Source organism: Anser anser (assembly GCF_964211835.1).
Source record: "Anser anser genome assembly, chromosome: 4".
In the NCBI taxonomy this organism is placed as follows: domain Eukaryota; kingdom Metazoa; phylum Chordata; class Aves; order Anseriformes; family Anatidae; genus Anser; species Anser anser.
This window is the reverse complement of record NC_139724.1, coordinates 17,199,520-17,216,373: the sequence shown is the minus strand read 5'-3', so window position 1 is coordinate 17,216,373 and position 16,854 is coordinate 17,199,520. Positions and strand designations below refer to the sequence as shown.

Below are 16,854 nucleotides of genomic sequence, written 5' to 3'. Positions count from 1 at the left end.
AGTGTACAAAAAAAAGATCAGTATATGCATTTGCACCCAGCTCTACCCATTTCTCTCTCTGTTAATCATTCATGAAGTCTATAAATTACAAAGCGCTCATTTTAACTTTTGCATGTATTTTTGTCCAAACTAACTGTAATTTCCTTTATTCTATTTTGCAATGTAAAAGAAAAAGAATAGCAAATAATTTTATTAATTTCTTAAGATCACAGTATCACACAGTATCACAGATTTCTAGGTTGGAAGAGACCTCAAGATCATCGAGTCCAACCTCCGACCTAACACTAAGTACTCCACTAAACCATATCGCTAAGCTCTACATCTAAATGTCTTTTAAAGACCTCCAGGGATGGTGACTCCACCACCTCCCTGGGCAGCCCGTTCCAATGCTTAATAACCCTTTCGGTAAAGAAGTACTTCCTAACATCCAACCTAAAACTCCCCTGTCGCAACTTTCGCCCATTCCCCCTCGTCCTGTGACCAGGCACGTAGGAGAACAGACCAACCCCCACTTCTTTACAGCCTCCTTTAAGGTAACTGTAGAGAGCGATAAGGTCGCCCCTGAGCCTCCTCAAGATTTTCCTTGTCGTTAATTAGAGCAATACTGACGTCTCTTTGTAAATTCTTAGCAAGTCATAGCATAATGGGTTACTCTGAGAGAGCTGGGATAGCTTTACTGCTATAGAAGGAAGGTTATGTACTCTGCACCAAGGTCCAGCAAGTATTGTTTGTACAGCCAGTACCTACTTTCTTGGATTTCCTTGCTGCCTTTCAGCATATGAGACAGAGACAGGCTTTCAGTGACAGACACGAAGCTTACCAACTCCAATGTCTGCACCACTTCATCTAGGCTTAACGCTGTTGCTCTGCCTTGTTCCAATGAAGTCCTCCAGCGTTCCCATCCCACCCACAAATCTATTGACTATTTGACAAGTCTATTCAGTCTATCGTCTATTATCAGTCTACTGACAGCTTGACTATTTCTGTTACTTACAGCTTTATTTCTTTACTTTGTGAATGCTTTCATTTGTTAGAAGAGCTGTCATTAAGATGAACACAAGTCTTTCAGATAGAATAGAACTTCATTACCTACTACCATTACTACTCCAAACTCTTCCGTCAGCCAAACCAGGTTTTCACAGCAGGCACTGCTCCAGTGGCAAGCCTCCTCTTTCTGATTCCTGATCATCAGACAAGCATCTTAAGGTAAGCCTAAACAGTATACTGTACATGGTTACAAATAAGTTTTCCCCTTGCTTGAAGTCTAACGGCACCATCCAGCATATACGGTCTTGAAACTGGAAATTGCATTGGTGTTGCCCCTGAATGGAGTTTCCAGATCAGACCAAGCATCTTTCTTGGAGAACCCCTTTCAATTGCTTTAGACCTCAGCTGATCAGTTCTGTTAAGGAATTCATCTCTTTATTCTTCTTTCCTCTTTCTTATAATTTAATTCCTAGATTTGAGTGTTACCTGGTTATTTAGGCTGCGATAAGATGAACACAACAGTGACAATAATTTTATAGTCATGGGACAGATCTAAGAACCCCTGACAGCATAGCTTCTTTCTTTAAATGTATGAGCATTATGCGTATGTTTGTTTCGTTATTGGATAAGCTTAATCCTTGGAATTTAGTTGCCCATGCAAAACCTGTAATTAAAATACCAAGATGTATTTTACTGTACTCATTTTCAAAACATTGTGATAGCAAACATTCTTTTCAGTAAATTCATTCTATAGAAATTTTTTATCAAAGCAAATATAAAACTTCTCCATCCTTGCAAACCCCCATCAAGTGAAAGGAACCTGGAGCTTGACATCAGTTTAGAGCTTTCCTTTTAATTGTTTAGAAGCAAGAATGAGCCCTGAACAAATAAACTAAATTGACTCCTAAGTTCACCAAAGCTTTGTACTTAGACTGGACTCATCAGTTAAGTAGTCAGTATTTCTGCAGTCTTTTTTTTTTCTTTTTTTTTTTTTTTTTTGTAGCAACTATGAATGACACAGGTTGTTATAAATTTTTCTCACTTATGGTATGTCATTTTAATTATCTCACTGATATAAGCACATTTACCTTTTCCAGAACTCCATTGTCTATCCTTTGGATTTGAATCTGCAAGACCAATAGCAAAGCATTCTGACACTAGTCCTACAGTGCATGTGTGACAGAATTTTGGTCCTGTGAGTTGTACCACTGAAGCCAAAACACAACAAGGAACATTGAAAGACTGGAGTAATAAGTAGCCATTAGGATCTTGGATCATGGCTGAGATTTTATTGAGTCACTTGGTTTTCCTTCTGCAGTAATTATCATTCCCATTCTTTTTCCAAAAGGTTTTCTTTTTAAAATTGTAACTTCATATTGTACAACTGTGCATAACACACACACTCATGTACACACAAATGTCTTCCAGTTCTTCCAGACAGTCTTATTTCTTTACAAATTCCAAAATGTCATTTAGCTCAAGTGGAGACTTTTCCCTTAAGACTTTTCCCATCCTCGTTCTGAAACAATCTGATACATCAAGTGTGATAGAAGTGACAGGCAAGTACCGTTGCTTAGATCGCTTACAGTGTAACTAGAAATACTGCTCTTTTCATGTCCTTTTTCTGCATCACTTTCTGCAAAGAAAGTGTGTTATAGTTGTCAAAGGTCTAGATACAGTACATGTAAAGCTTTCAAAGTACCAGGATACCACATGCCAAGACACAAGATGTATCCAAGATCAACAAAGCAAAATACTAGTGGTAGCAGAAGGCTAGATTCACTTGAAAATTTCTTTCCCTAGTTTATGGTCAAAAGCATGAGTTGGAGTTGGTAGTTTCATCTGGAAGTCTTTTCTCATTAAACATCAAAGGGAAACACTTTTTCTTGAAATATTTATTTTCATATCAAGCAAACCAGCTGCATTATTTTTGCTATTTTTATCTTGCAGAATTACCAAATGATGGACGATTTTTTAAATGTATTTTTACACTCAGAGTGTGGAGTAGAGAAAACCCAGTAGATAAACCATACTGTGCAGAAAGAATATTTATCAACGAGTTTGTTTCATGTTTGAGCTGTCAGGATTGTTTTCAGGCTTTTTATAGTTGCAGGTTTTTTTCTTCTCACTGTAATTCTTGGTCTTGCCTACCCAGTTTATATTTAGATTTAGGATGAAAGCTAAAAACCAATTAGAGCTTCTGAACTTAAACTTTTAATGATTTTTTTTTTCTTTATGACAGCAAAACTAAAAGTTTCTCAGAACAGTTTCATTATGGGAAAGTATTTATGTGAAAAAATAGTATAGAGGAGGAACTTTCAATACAAAACAAGGAAAGGGGCAGAGGGAGTACCCTGCTGAAAAGAAAAAAAAAATCAACAACACTATTTACTATGCTAAGATGTCTGAAGGGCAGAGTGAGAGTAAAGGACCAGGAAGATTGAATCTAAAGGAAATAAATTTATTTGGAAGGTTTAAGAATATAAGAACAGAGGTCTTTCCAAATGAGGATCTTATCAGTGAGAGCTGGAAGACTGGATTGCTAATCATTATCGTTATAATAATTAACTGAATAATGCAGGAAAATAACTCTTAGACATGGTCTGAAGAACATGCAAATTAAGAAAGGATTTCTTTTTGTTTCTTAAACTATCTCTAACAGGGTCTTTGTTCATAGCTGGACATAGGAAATATGATATTTCTGTAATTTTAACTTAAAAAAGCTAAAGCAAAAAAAGTGATTTCAAGATAACTGTCAAACTGCCTGACATTCTGTTCCCCAGACCTGACAGTTCTGGTGGTACCTGGTGTTCAGTATTCTCTTCTGAAAGCACCTGAATATAATGCAGCTTGGTTTCTAAGAGGACATGAACAACAGGTTTCTCTGGTAGCTGGCCACACAGATTTTTGATGCAGAAGTAAAGCCTTTCTGTGCTTTTTGCCAGATATTCCTTAGCAGCAAGGCAATTAAAAATGCTTAAGCCTTCTGGTGAATTTGTTTGGCTGTTTTGAGGTTTGCCGGGTAATCTGAATTGTTGTAATTGGATTCCTGATACCGCTCCTTGGTGACTGTTGAGACCAGCACTGACAAATTACTCTGTGACAAGTTCAGTCCAATCTTGAAATGCAGTGGTAGACCTAGCAGTAAGTTACTTCCATAAACCCTCTTCCCACAGCCTCTGTAAGGTACATGGTGACTCTCTTGCGGTTCTTGCCTGCAAAAGCGTTTGTGTCTTACTTTGAGAAAAGATGTTTATTTTGGCCAGCTTTAGCATAATGCAACAAGCTATAATGTCTTGTCCTTTACTTGCAGAAAGCATGCGGTCTTTCTGGTGATTAATAGAGATCATACATAGGCCCATGTTTGCTAACATGACTGTTGCTGGTATACAGTCATTGCAGTTAAGAGGTGAAATACATCTGCATCCATTTTGTTGCTAAATTAGAAGGTTTGCTTAACTGCTATGTGAACTTGAAGGTGAGAATATTCTTAAAAGACAAAAGTATTGTTGTGCATTCACCATCTCCCTCGTAGCTACAGAATTTCTATTTAAAATTGCAATAAAGACATTTGCCATTTTGCACTGTAGGAATGCCATACTGTAATGTGCTATATTCAACTGAGTACTTTACTAGAGAGGAACCCAGATAATTAATACAATGGGGGGGGGGGAAGGCAGTTGTAATAGGCAATAAATAAGATAAGTAGTGGCAATATCAAATAGAAACTTCCTAACAACCTGACGTTATAGCTTCATTTTATTTCTCATATTCTCATATTTGGGGGGGGGTGTGAAGATGACTTTCAGTAATTGGAGGTACTAACACTTTTGTTTCAATTTGGTTTAACAGGCACAAAATGCATTATATAAATGTATGTCCATTTCAGCATTATCAAAATGTGTGAGGTTTCTTCTCATGTTTTATTTTTTTCATGAATTCAAAAATATTTAAAGGCATTTCTACAGTGACTTTTTAATGCATATTATATACTTGTATATGATAGACTTTTTCTGTGTGTGTTAGTGCCCTCTAGAGGGTAAACAAATGCATTTATCTGAATATTTGATTATAATTTATCAATGGCATCCTAATTGCTATACAGTAAAAATGATATAATAGATCTATTTTAAAAATCTCAATAATAGTCCTACTGTTTTGTGGTTTCCTTTTGCATAAATGAAACCCAAGTAAATTGTAAGAATGCAGCAGTAATTATCACATAATCATAACAATTCTTCATTATGCTGCAGCGATGGTAGAGAACAGAAGCAAATGCATATTATTGCAAGTAACCTTTTTTGAAAATGTTCTTCCTCAGCACATTTTCTATATTCTTGTATCAAATCTTTGTCACAAGTAGAAAACTGGTGATGTTGTACTCACACTCACATTCTGCAACGTAGATTCCAAAATCTTGAGATTGGGTTTTTGAAATCCCAGTATAGAACATAAACCTCACCTGTTAGTAGGTAGTGCTAATATTTCATAAAAGCAGAATTATCATGGAAGGTAGAAACACTGAGAAATACAGAAATCTTACAGATACTGGGATCATATCATTTAAGTATTTGACATTTTGATATCTGCTGTCTTTGAAATTCTGTTAACTTCTAACAGGAAGGCAGACAGGAAATAGAATATGGAATTCACATTCCAGCTTTTAGTAACACCATGTACCAATATCATCAGAGCCTACCTTGGCAATCAGTTCTAGGTCCTCAGACAAAAAAGCAGCAGATATTTGTGATCTCACCATAAAGTCTAGATGCAGATCTAATTGCCACATGGAAATCCAGGTTGTGTCCTTTCCCAGATAAATAGGCTAAGATGAGTTGTCCACACAGTAAAAATGCCCTTGTATCTGAAAAAGCATTGATTTATGACTTGGGATATTCCATCTGTCAGCTTCACAGGTGTTGATCAGGTTCTTTTCATATGTGTCTCTTTTCATATTTCCTAAAGAGATTATTGATATATATATTTGACAAAGCCAATAATCAAAATACTAAAAATGTGAAGTCAGTACAGCTCTGTAATCCATCTACCTGAAAACAAAGATCGTTTTACATCTTGAATTTTCTCTAATAGCTATATTACTTTGAAACACTGAAACTCTCTATCTTGAAATTAGGTTTTCCTTCAGGTTAAACTAAGAATTTCAAATTTGCTTTGCAGATCTTAAGAGCTTCCAGAAATAGCACCATTTCTCTCTGCAAACTGAGAGAAGATAGACACCAGACAAAACTTTCTAGTTCAAAAGTTCCATGACAAAATGCCAAAAGTGAAAACAGTCATGATCATTGGCACATACACTGACATAATGCACATAATTTTTCTAGAGTAGAAAATGGTGATAAAACAGTCACCTGAAAGGTTGTTGTCATTTTGTGCACTTTTTGCATGCAAAGAGATAAGAAAGGATGGAGGCAGGCAAAGTCTGGGAACACAGAATAAACTCATAAGTTTGATAATATTTTTTCACCCAGTTAAAATTATTAAATATCTGAGATATAATCTTACATATCCTGAAATCAGAAAAAAAAAAACAGTGATTATGCAAGATAAGAATTACATTTAAAAAATTAAAACAGATTATTCACAATCCTTGCATGTAAGTATCTATAACTCTAAACATTGGAGGAGGTAAGCTTGCTCCTGTAATAGAAAGTATGATATCCAAACAAGCTGAAAATTACATGTCCCTACAAAACAACCAAATTTAGGCTTTGAAGTTCTTAAAACAATTTCTAATCCTTTATCCAACAGCTGGGAGTTTTGCAGTTAATTTTGAGTGTTTAATAAAATCATAATTATTTTTTATTACAAAATTGGTTATATAATTGCAGATATATGTGCCGTCCTAACATAAATTTGTGGTGACTTCAAAATTCATTAAGCGCATCTTCAACTTGTCTTGAATACCATATATGGCATAAAGCAGTTGCCACTAAAATAGAATCATAGAATCACAGAATCATTAAGGTTGGAAAAGACCTCCCAGATCATCTGGTCCAACCATCCCCCTACAACCAATGTCAGCCACTAAACCATGTCCCTAGGTGTCAAGTCCAACCTTTCCTTAAACACGCTATATATCTGTATAAGCACCCTATCAATCAGTTCTAACACTAAGGGTGACTTGGATAACTTCTGATATAGTTAAAGTGAGATTTCCAACCAAGCTTTTCCAATGTAGATGTAATTCAGGTGTCTCAATTGATGATCGACTGTTAAAAGCAAAAGCTTAATTAGGTTGGGAAAAATGGTGCTCTAGTCTCAGTTCAGTATCAGTAGTTAACTAAACCTTAGAGATACCATTTTCTCATTTTTGGCTATAGGCAAAATATAAATCATTTCTACTCCTAAGTTAGGCAACTAGTGAGATGTTTAGAATTAGCACAGGAACTCCTGATAAATTCCTCTGAGCTTCGTACTTTTCAAAATCAAACCATTTAATTATGGAATATCTAACTGAAGGGCAAATATCCTTTCCTTTTGTAAAAACCTAATCATAAATTATTTTCTTTTAGACCTTTTTGAATCAAATTGTGTAAACATTCCTGGCTGGGTTATATAGGTGAGCACCAAAACATCAGAGAACTTTCAAGTTCAAAGTGGGAGATTATCACTGGTTGCTTTTGAAACTAGGTGAGAAATAGTGTTCTTATTTTCACATTTTCCCCTGTGAGATTCCCAAGTTTTTCCACAGCATTCTGTACAAATGCAAGACACTTGTAGTAAAAAATAATATGAAATGATAAGGTAATTCAGTTAGTCTTGAAGTTTAAGCCTTCATTTTGTACTTGGGAGATGCAAATTCATGTCCCATTCTTTCACATCCTAGCTGAGTACCCTGGTTATCAAGCTACTGACTGTTCGATTGTCCTCTCTTTCATTGAATCATTAATTTTTCATCAAGGAAACAGCTATTCTAATTTGTAACTGAATTACGTACTCATTATAGTATAAGTCTGGGTTTTCCAAATCCTAGGGTTGTCTTCTAAAACCAAGCGGAAATACAGTCTCCCTTTTCGATCTATTAATTACAAAAATAATACAATTAAAATTCAATTTTTGAGTGTTGACAAGGACATTTTCTACTCTGTTTCCCACTATTGTGAACCCTGAATTATCTACACCATTTTACAAGAAAAAAAAAATAATAATACAGACTGTCATTGATATTTAGGAAATAATGTTGTTTTGTTGTTTTGTTATATTTTTTTAGCAGTTATTTGCTGTGAAATTTAAATGTAAGGCTTAAATCTATTCATATATATATATGTATATAGCTTTTGTCGCTTTTCAGGGGGACTGTATCAATTCAAGCAGAAAATTGTTGTTAATCATTTTTATTTTCATATTTATCTCTGATTTGTACTCTATGGGAAAAAAGTCAATGTCGTGAAAATTATTATTTTTTAAAACTTGTTATTTGTAAAACCCTTATGTTTTTCAATTTCATTTCAGTTTTGAAGAAATAGTTTTAATTTTAATTCTCAGCAGTTTTATTTTATAATGACTTTTTTTAATCCAAGAAGTAGTATTTAGAATATTCATATGCAATTATTAATTTAATTATGTTACTCCTATGATCAGTTCAAATTTTTGTTTTCAAATTGATTCACTTTTTCAGCATAGTAAACTATGCAAAACATAGATTTTGGATATGAACCTATAAGCAAGTAAATGTTTGAGTTAACAAATACATAGGCATAATCCAGTTTTATTTGCTTTGCAACATCTACCTAGGAGGAGTCTTAACTGCACACCATTATTAAACAGTGTATCAAATGTTTGTACTCTATGCAAGTTACCATAACTTGAGAAAATAAATACTGTTTGTTGCAACTTTTCAAGTATTTACTGGAGTTTGGATTTGCTTTGATCAAAATTTATTACACTGAAGATACAGAATTTTAATTTATCAAGGAAGTCAGTCACATTTCTTACCAAAATGAAAGGCTTAGCACAAGTCTTTACTCTAGTAATGCTGCCATGTAAAAAATACGCATCAAACATTTGTCATGTTCAAGGTCTTTGAGTAATGAATCTAAATCGTTCATTTCAGAAATTACTTTTAAATAATGACTTATCTCTGAAGCCTTCAATGCTCATGTTTTACTCTACATATGAACAGCTGCATCTAGTCGAGACATACTACAGCTTCCTGCCTGTATTATAACTCCTATGTGGCCATATCAATACCATAAATTCAAATTTTAGCCTTAGTCAGTTTTGCTGCTGAGAGACTCTGCAAGATTGAAATCCCAACAATCAGGCCAATCGTGTTTCCACAAAATAACAAAACTTCTTTCATTTTAGTTCTGTATTCCTCCCTAGGAAAAATCCAGTTTCATCATGCTTTTTTAATACAAGTATCTAGCTAAATTACATTTCCAACCCCCCCTTTTTTTTTTTTTAATTAAAAGCCTTGAAGAGCTGCACAATCAATGTGTGGTCCAGAAGCTGCATTACGACTCCTTTAGGTCTCTAATCTGCCCAAGATAATTTATAATAACTGAGCTTTTAATAAATAAGTATTTTCTGTGGTCTTTCTATGATCATTGATATGTCTAGACAAATACCTCTGTGTTTTTTTTTGTCTGGCAGTGGTCAACCTTTCCAAGGTCTTAGTGTTGAACAGTGGCTAGCTAATCCCACAAAGACACTTTTAGCTATATGCACATGGTGAAAGAATTAAGTACTGAGGGTTTTTTAATAGGAATTAAACTCTTAGAATAAAAAGTCTATGTTTTCAAGGTCTCTGCAGCGGTAAAGCAATCTTGAGTAATTACTCATATTTCTCTGTGAAATCTTTGGATGCTTTAACTTAATAATGAATTTACAATGAGTAAAATGGCAAGCCTCAAAAATGATAAAAAATTTACAAATTCTTCTTTAAACACTAACTCAGAGGACAAATTGGCATTACAGCCTAATACTTTCATAATCGTAGTACTTCATCATATTGTTACTTGACATTTCTAAAAAGCCTAGGGAAAGATCAAGGCAATAAGATTCAACTGTGCCTGTGATGCTGCAGTGCTACATAATTTGTGCACATCAAAATGCTACGCAAATCCATTGTTGGTGCATTTGAGGTGATTTTCTTGCAAGAAGAATGTGAGTGGGATAATGCTAATATATGGTTGATTTTTCTCAGCAAAATTATTTATTAGTTTTTGATTCTTGGCTTATCAACTCTTTAGCTTGTATTGATTTTGCAATATGCTCGGGTGCTGGTCATTTTATTCCAGTCAGTTATTAAGTCACTAAAAAGTACCATTGTTTTTCTGTGAGCTAACTCATAAATCAAGAGATCATTTGCTTGTTAGATAAATGACAAAATTTCCTCAGCATGCACATATGTAACTGAATATAATCCAGTACCAAGTATCAACATTGTGTTTCCATTGATTTTATGAAACTCAAAATTTCCCAAAGGCTGAATTTCAGTAACCAGTAAATGGAGCAGAAATGAGTAGTTTACATTGGTCTCTCTGAATTCTGAATATACATGTAGTTTCAGTTTTGGTGGAAATATGTGACTATTGCTTGGGCTGAAAGGATTACTTTGATCTGCTTTGTGTCAAAAAAAGTGCATTTTAGATGTCTGGTGTTTGTAAATCTGCTATGCATAAATAGGTTTCTCTATAAATACACTTCTGGCCTTTTTGCCTGACTGATGTTACTTCCTGAGATTTATCCAGCAAACTCTATAGAGACTGTTGTTCTTTGACCAAGACTTTGTCTTCACGGATGCTTCTTCCTTAGTGAAGTCTTTACTTATCTCATTCTTTTCCACTGGAAGCTGGAGGTGGGAGTAATTTTATTCAGTTACACTTACTCTTTTGATTTTACATCCTTTACACGTACTCACTGCCCTTGCTATTTTATTTCCTCTGAAAGGTTCACTTTCTATAGCTATCCATTCTAACTCATGTTCCTTTGAATTCAGTTCCCTAACTACTTCCTTTTGAGCTGTACTTGAAAGGGCTTGAAGGTTCAAGTCTTTTTTCTTTTCTTTTTTTTTTTTCTTTGTCTCTGTCTAGAATTCCAGTCATCTCAAAGTAGGTCTTGGTTATGATTCTGTAGGTCAGGGACTACAATTATTACATCTTTGTCTTATTTCTGTAAAAAATAAACATTTTAATATTGAAAGTGATTAAATACCTGCAATACATATCTTTCATTAAAAAATCATGCTATTCATTTAGAATCCTGATTTTTATTGTTATATATATATTATGCACAAAAAAAGTTTTTCTAGCACCATTTCCTAAGCAGTACAGAACATGATCTAACTTCTCATCAAAGCAATACACGGTTGCTATATAATAAATTAAAAAATAAATAATACCTTCCTGTAGCTTCTCTTCTGTTTTGTATTTTTAAACAATGCTTAACAAGCTTACATGTCTCCCTTTTTCTATGTAGTTTCTTTCCATTTTTTTTGATCCTGTTACTTTACTGCTTGAAACATGTCAGTAAATTCTGTTTGGTTGATCTTTCTCACTTTTCTTGCTAAATATGAGAGAATCATATATGCCTGCTTTTCTTCCAGTGTAAAGTAAAAGGGAGATGTTCTTCCTTGTTATTTTTTTGATAGCATATTTTTTGAGCATAAAGTGTTTACCACAAAAGCTGTTATACCTGCAGTTTTGGGTGTGTGGAGAAAAAAACATACATCTTCAAGTAGCAAAAGAAACACATGTGGTTTGGTTTGAATTTTAATCATATTTTATTTAACTATATCAGATTAACTCTGCCTGCTTAGATTTTCAGTCTGTTTGAACAAGATAGTCTTTCTGTCCAAATTTCAGTTTTGTAAGGGAGAAAACATCCTCTAATTTTTTTAAGAAAGGCTGCTGAAAATAGGAGATGTTAACACTGGCTTAGAACCAGCTGTCATTTATCTTCTATTATCAGTCTTTCCCTAATATTATCTTTGGCACTTCTGATTGATTTAATGTCTGACCCATCACTATAGTAATGTTTTATGCATCTTTGCATTAATTCTGCTCTTCCAAACATTACAGCTGTGGTCTTCTCATAAGATTGATATTCTGCGCAGTTTTTTGCATCTTCATATCCCATTTCCACCTTCAAAAATACAAAGAACCCTTGGACTTGAAAATATTTAAATCTGCTGATTATAGAGATGAATGTGATCTGCAAGTACCCTCTGATGCACAGTATTCAGGTCCACTGGGATTTTTTGCATGCCATTATGGATGGGGGTAAGATTTCAGTTTGGAGTAACAGAAATTAAGGCTATACAGTCATGCTACTCCTATCCCTTCAAGGTAGCAGAACTGCAAGGGAACATCAGGTTTAAAAAGCAGATTCTACACAGCACCTCTGTGAATACTTTTAGGTGTAAAGATGTGCTTCTTTTTCCTGCCTGTGGTTCTCCATAACATTTGAATGCCTAACAGCAGAGGTAGACTATTGCTGTCCATAAAATGGAAATTGATATAAATGACTGTTATGTGTTCAGTCTTTGTGTCTGAGAGATGAGAGAAATACTGATTTTATAGTGCTGTTCCCTATGTGTCAGTTTCTTGAGTATTCTATTATTTTAACAAAAAACTTGCTGTAATCATATGTATACTATTTTTTTTTCTCTTTAAAAAATCATTACATTTAAAAATGAATTGTGTGGAAATATGCCTTTTTTTCAAATAACTTCAGTGAATATTTCTCAGAGCCCTAAATTTTTCATCAAAAAGTATTTTTTTCAATGAAAAGTCTCAGTTATTAAACTACAAATGTGAACTTTTCATATGCAGCTTGGGTCTGGTTATAGAAATTAAAAGTCAATAGAGAATAAGTTCAGTCTTAGGAAATAGGAACCCATTTTTCTCTGTTCGGATTTTGAGTGCCCAGTAGGTGGTACTCATCCCCTACCAGCACACACACTAAAAAAGGACATTCCAAATAAGTCTCTTTGAAAAGCATTGTTGTCAAAGGGCTGATGGAAGGAGGCTCAGGAACTCTTGGAGATTTAGGCTAGCAACTTCATATGGAAGACTGATATTTCAAAACTTTTGGAAGCTTGAGATCTCAATTTAAGTAATCAAAATGACCATCAGTCAAAATGAGTAGGTACTTTTAAAATGTGGTTTTGTTTGTGTATTTTTTTTTCAAATAAAATTATGATATTCTTTTTCTTATCAGAAAAGCAATCCATCTGCAGTGTTAAAATGAGTGTTCAAGCAAGTCAGCACTGAAAAGTTTGGTTGTATAAATGTTTTCAGATATTTATGTGAGATTTACCTACTGATAAGTGGTAGTCTAATGTCTCAAGTGATCTGTCCAGATTTTGACATAGAAGTGCTAGCATAAATATGAAAAAACACTGATAGGCATTAACAAAGGACTCAATCTGATATTTTACCCTAAAAATGTCAATTTGTGATCATATATTTCAATGTGTTTTTATTTTTCAAAGTAATTTTACTGTATTTTATTTATGTATTTTAGGCACGGAAGGGGCAGTGTTTGGGCACTCTGTGGAGACACCCCATATCAGAGCAGAACCTTCCCAAGACCTCAAGTAGGTGTTCTTCAAAGAATTGTTTTAAAATCAAGTATTCTCAAAGTGAATTAAGTCTTGATTAAAAGCAAATAGTAGATATCACTGTCTGCTTAATGACTCTTACATATCCAAACCACGGGTAAACTCCAATTTGTTCTAACTAGTCAAAAAAAAACTATAAACGTCTATCACACAGTGTAAAATACATTACTTCTTGGAAAGACTCGCTTCCTGTAGCAGAATACTTGAGAAATATACTTTCACCAGTGTTCAGAATAGGAACATATGGAACATTTTTAGGATTAATTGACTACAGCACTGTTTAATTGCATCTGATGCAGATTTTGTTTTCCTATGAGCTGTTATTGAATATATATATATATATATAAACATTTTTTTTAAGTGGTGTTTCTGGGTTGTTGGGTTTTGAATACTCCATGCATACACTTCAAAATTTCATTATCAAGTGAGTCTACCTTTGCAAATGTAAAAAAATACAGAGTTTGTTGTCCGTATTCACAAAAGTAGAGGAATAAATAAATAGTAACATATCAAGTCTTAAACTTACTAGATTTTGTAGACCAAGAAAGATACAATTTAGAAAAATATACAGTGAAAGCTTTTTCTTGTAGCGCTTGCATGTGCCTCAGTAAATACTGATCTGTAGTCTACATGGATGGATAATTAGTATATATGACTATCACAGAAAATCAAAGGTCTTCTCTTGTGTTTCTCTCACCAGAAGTGTGCTGTATCTGCCTAGCATTGTTTACAGTGAATTGCTGCAGGAAAATATTGCTTAAATGTCCTTCCTGATATTTGCAAAGGTATTTAAGATAATAGACCAGTAAGGATTATTGCAGAAATCATGTGCAGGAAGTTGTCCATGCAAACAAAATTTTCGAGAGGCCCAAAACTTTGAGAAAGAGGCTGGAACTTGTCTCACTTAAAAGAATGTGGAGACCATTCTTTGTCTAATTATTTCTAATATTTAAATAATGGTATAAAAATGCAAAAGTATGGTAAAACAGATTAGCCTGTGTCTTCAGGATTGACTTCACTAGTGTTAAAATCACCTCATGTTGCTTGTGCAACTTATATTTCAGACGTTCACCTCTCCTGTCTTTTGGCTTTATTCATTACCATGATGCCCATTGCTGCTGAATGTTTTCCAGCTCCACCATTCCGTCAGCTCATTTTTCCAAGGAGGACTTACTTAATGAGAATTCTACTGAATCTTCATTCAGCTTTCTGCCTTCTCACTAATAATGAACTCATTAAAAATTTTTTATTAAAAAAAAAAAAAAGATGAAACAACAACCCTTATGTTTGGTCAAGCAGCATTAGCTTATGTGTAAGTGATTTTATTCTTACTATATTTCATCTATATTGTATTCTTGAAGTTTTTATACATAAGTGCTGCTATGTGTTTGGATTTGGTGATGCTCCTTTTTTAAAATTCTCAACTTTTTATCTTTAAAATTGATGACATCTACTGCTAGGACATAAATTTCTTGGCTTTGGCATGAATCTTTCTAGAAGGTAACCTGCAGTCATTTTATGTAACTTTAAAGAACTGTAAATAATAGCACCTTTCTTTGATTGTTTCTGACCGTAAAATGCACTTAGGCACTCAGACCATATATAACCCTATGAAAATTCCAGTTCTTACTTCAAATGATAAAAAAAAAGTGTGTTTTTTTTTAAAGTTCAAGCCTTGCATTAATTTTACGTCAAAATAAAATGGCGGTTTTGCTAATTTTAAACATGTTATCAGCAAGCAATAATTTACCATTAAATTGATTGCTGAATATGCTGAAACTAACCTGTCATCAACCTAAATATGACATATCCCAGTGGTCTACCCCTATCACAGAAACAAAAAAATGTCAGGGTCCATGTTCTGGCCTATGGCCCAGCTAATACAAGAACATTGATATTGTAAAATTATTTTTTCCTCTAAAACAGAATAGTTGTGTCTTAAATACTGAGTGGGAATGGTCTTTGACTCATGCGACCCTCTGAAGGGAGCCGGCAAATTGTTTGGGAGAGTCATAACTGACTCACAATTGATAAACAAAAAAAAAAATAAAACACCTAGATGATTGATTTGCAGTGTTCTGGCCCAGGTCCTGCACTGTTTAATATTTTAATATAATCTTAGTCAAAATGTCCAGTAGTTCATATTGGCAGTCATAAAATTCTGTAGAGCTTTTTCTCCCAAATGCAACATTTCCTGAGCTTGGGACTTTTGAAGTTAATGGAGACTTGGGAGAGAAGAGAGTTTGCTGAGCTTTAAAATTATTTTTTTCAGTAGGCACAGATGTAGGCACAGTTTGATAGCAAGATGCAGTGCATGAATGCAAATATATTAGGCTCATGTGAATAGTTGTATACAGGTCAGAAAGACAAAATAATTTAATTTGGTTCATTAAAATACAAAAAAATCCTTAGTTTTTCATATCAGTATATGTATTTGCAGTCAAGCAATAAATGAGTATGTTTAAATAACAGCCATTTTTATAAAATAAATTTATTTTTAAATAAGCATTATATAAAATATTTTATAATATATATATATTAATCAGAAAAAAAAAGATGTTGGAAAATAGTCATATGTAAAACAATTTACTGCTGAATTTAAAAAGTGGAATTTTGACCACCTTGATTATTAAGAATAAAACTGAAGTATAAAATTTGGACAAAGACACACACAAGTTTCATAGTGGTTGAGGTGAAAGCCCTGGAATTTTAGGCCAATCTGTTCTGGACAGGGAGCCAGAAAGAAAAAGATTCTTATTACCTTCAAATTTCTACAGCTCTACCTCTCCTATCCCTCCTTGTTCTATATCTAGAATTTGAGGTCTTCAGAGAACCATTTGAAATATTTTGTATTAAAAATACCTTGTGTAAAAAGGAAATCTATGTGCTCAGCCACTTTGGTCATAACTTTCTCCTATCTTACATTTCCAAATAATAACTAGCAAGATTTTACTTTCAGAAAATGTTTTATACAATCCTTTGTGAAAGCTGGTAAGCCCTTTTGTATCAAAACCTAAAACATAATTAAATCTGACCTTCATTAGGTGGGATAAGCAGCATAAGAGAATAATGCCTTAGAATCAGGAAAATGAATTATATCTTAATAATTTAATCTTCATATTTCTCTTGCTAACTTTTCTCACAAGAACACTGTTAGGAAAACTAAACTGTCAATATGATAGGTCCCCAAATATTGGTTTTAGGCTTATAGTACATTAAAACATGGTGCAGTAATAGGTAATATCTATGCACAAAAGAGTCAGGCAGTAGTTAAACGC

At 33.8% G+C, this 16,854-nt stretch overlaps 1 protein-coding gene across 3 annotated transcripts in view; it reads left to right on the top strand.

Annotated features, from left to right (window-relative positions):
- SGCZ (sarcoglycan zeta) overlaps positions 1-16,854 on the top strand; it is a 470,225-nt gene that overhangs the window by 402,116 nt on the left and 51,255 nt on the right. For all 3 annotated transcript variants that reach the window (XM_083833161.1, XM_083833160.1, XM_083833159.1), the window contains one exon: positions 13,480-13,552. In XM_083833161.1, coding sequence (XP_083689287.1) covers positions 13,480-13,552 — 73 coding nt within the window. The remainder of the gene's footprint in view (positions 1-13,479; positions 13,553-16,854) is intronic.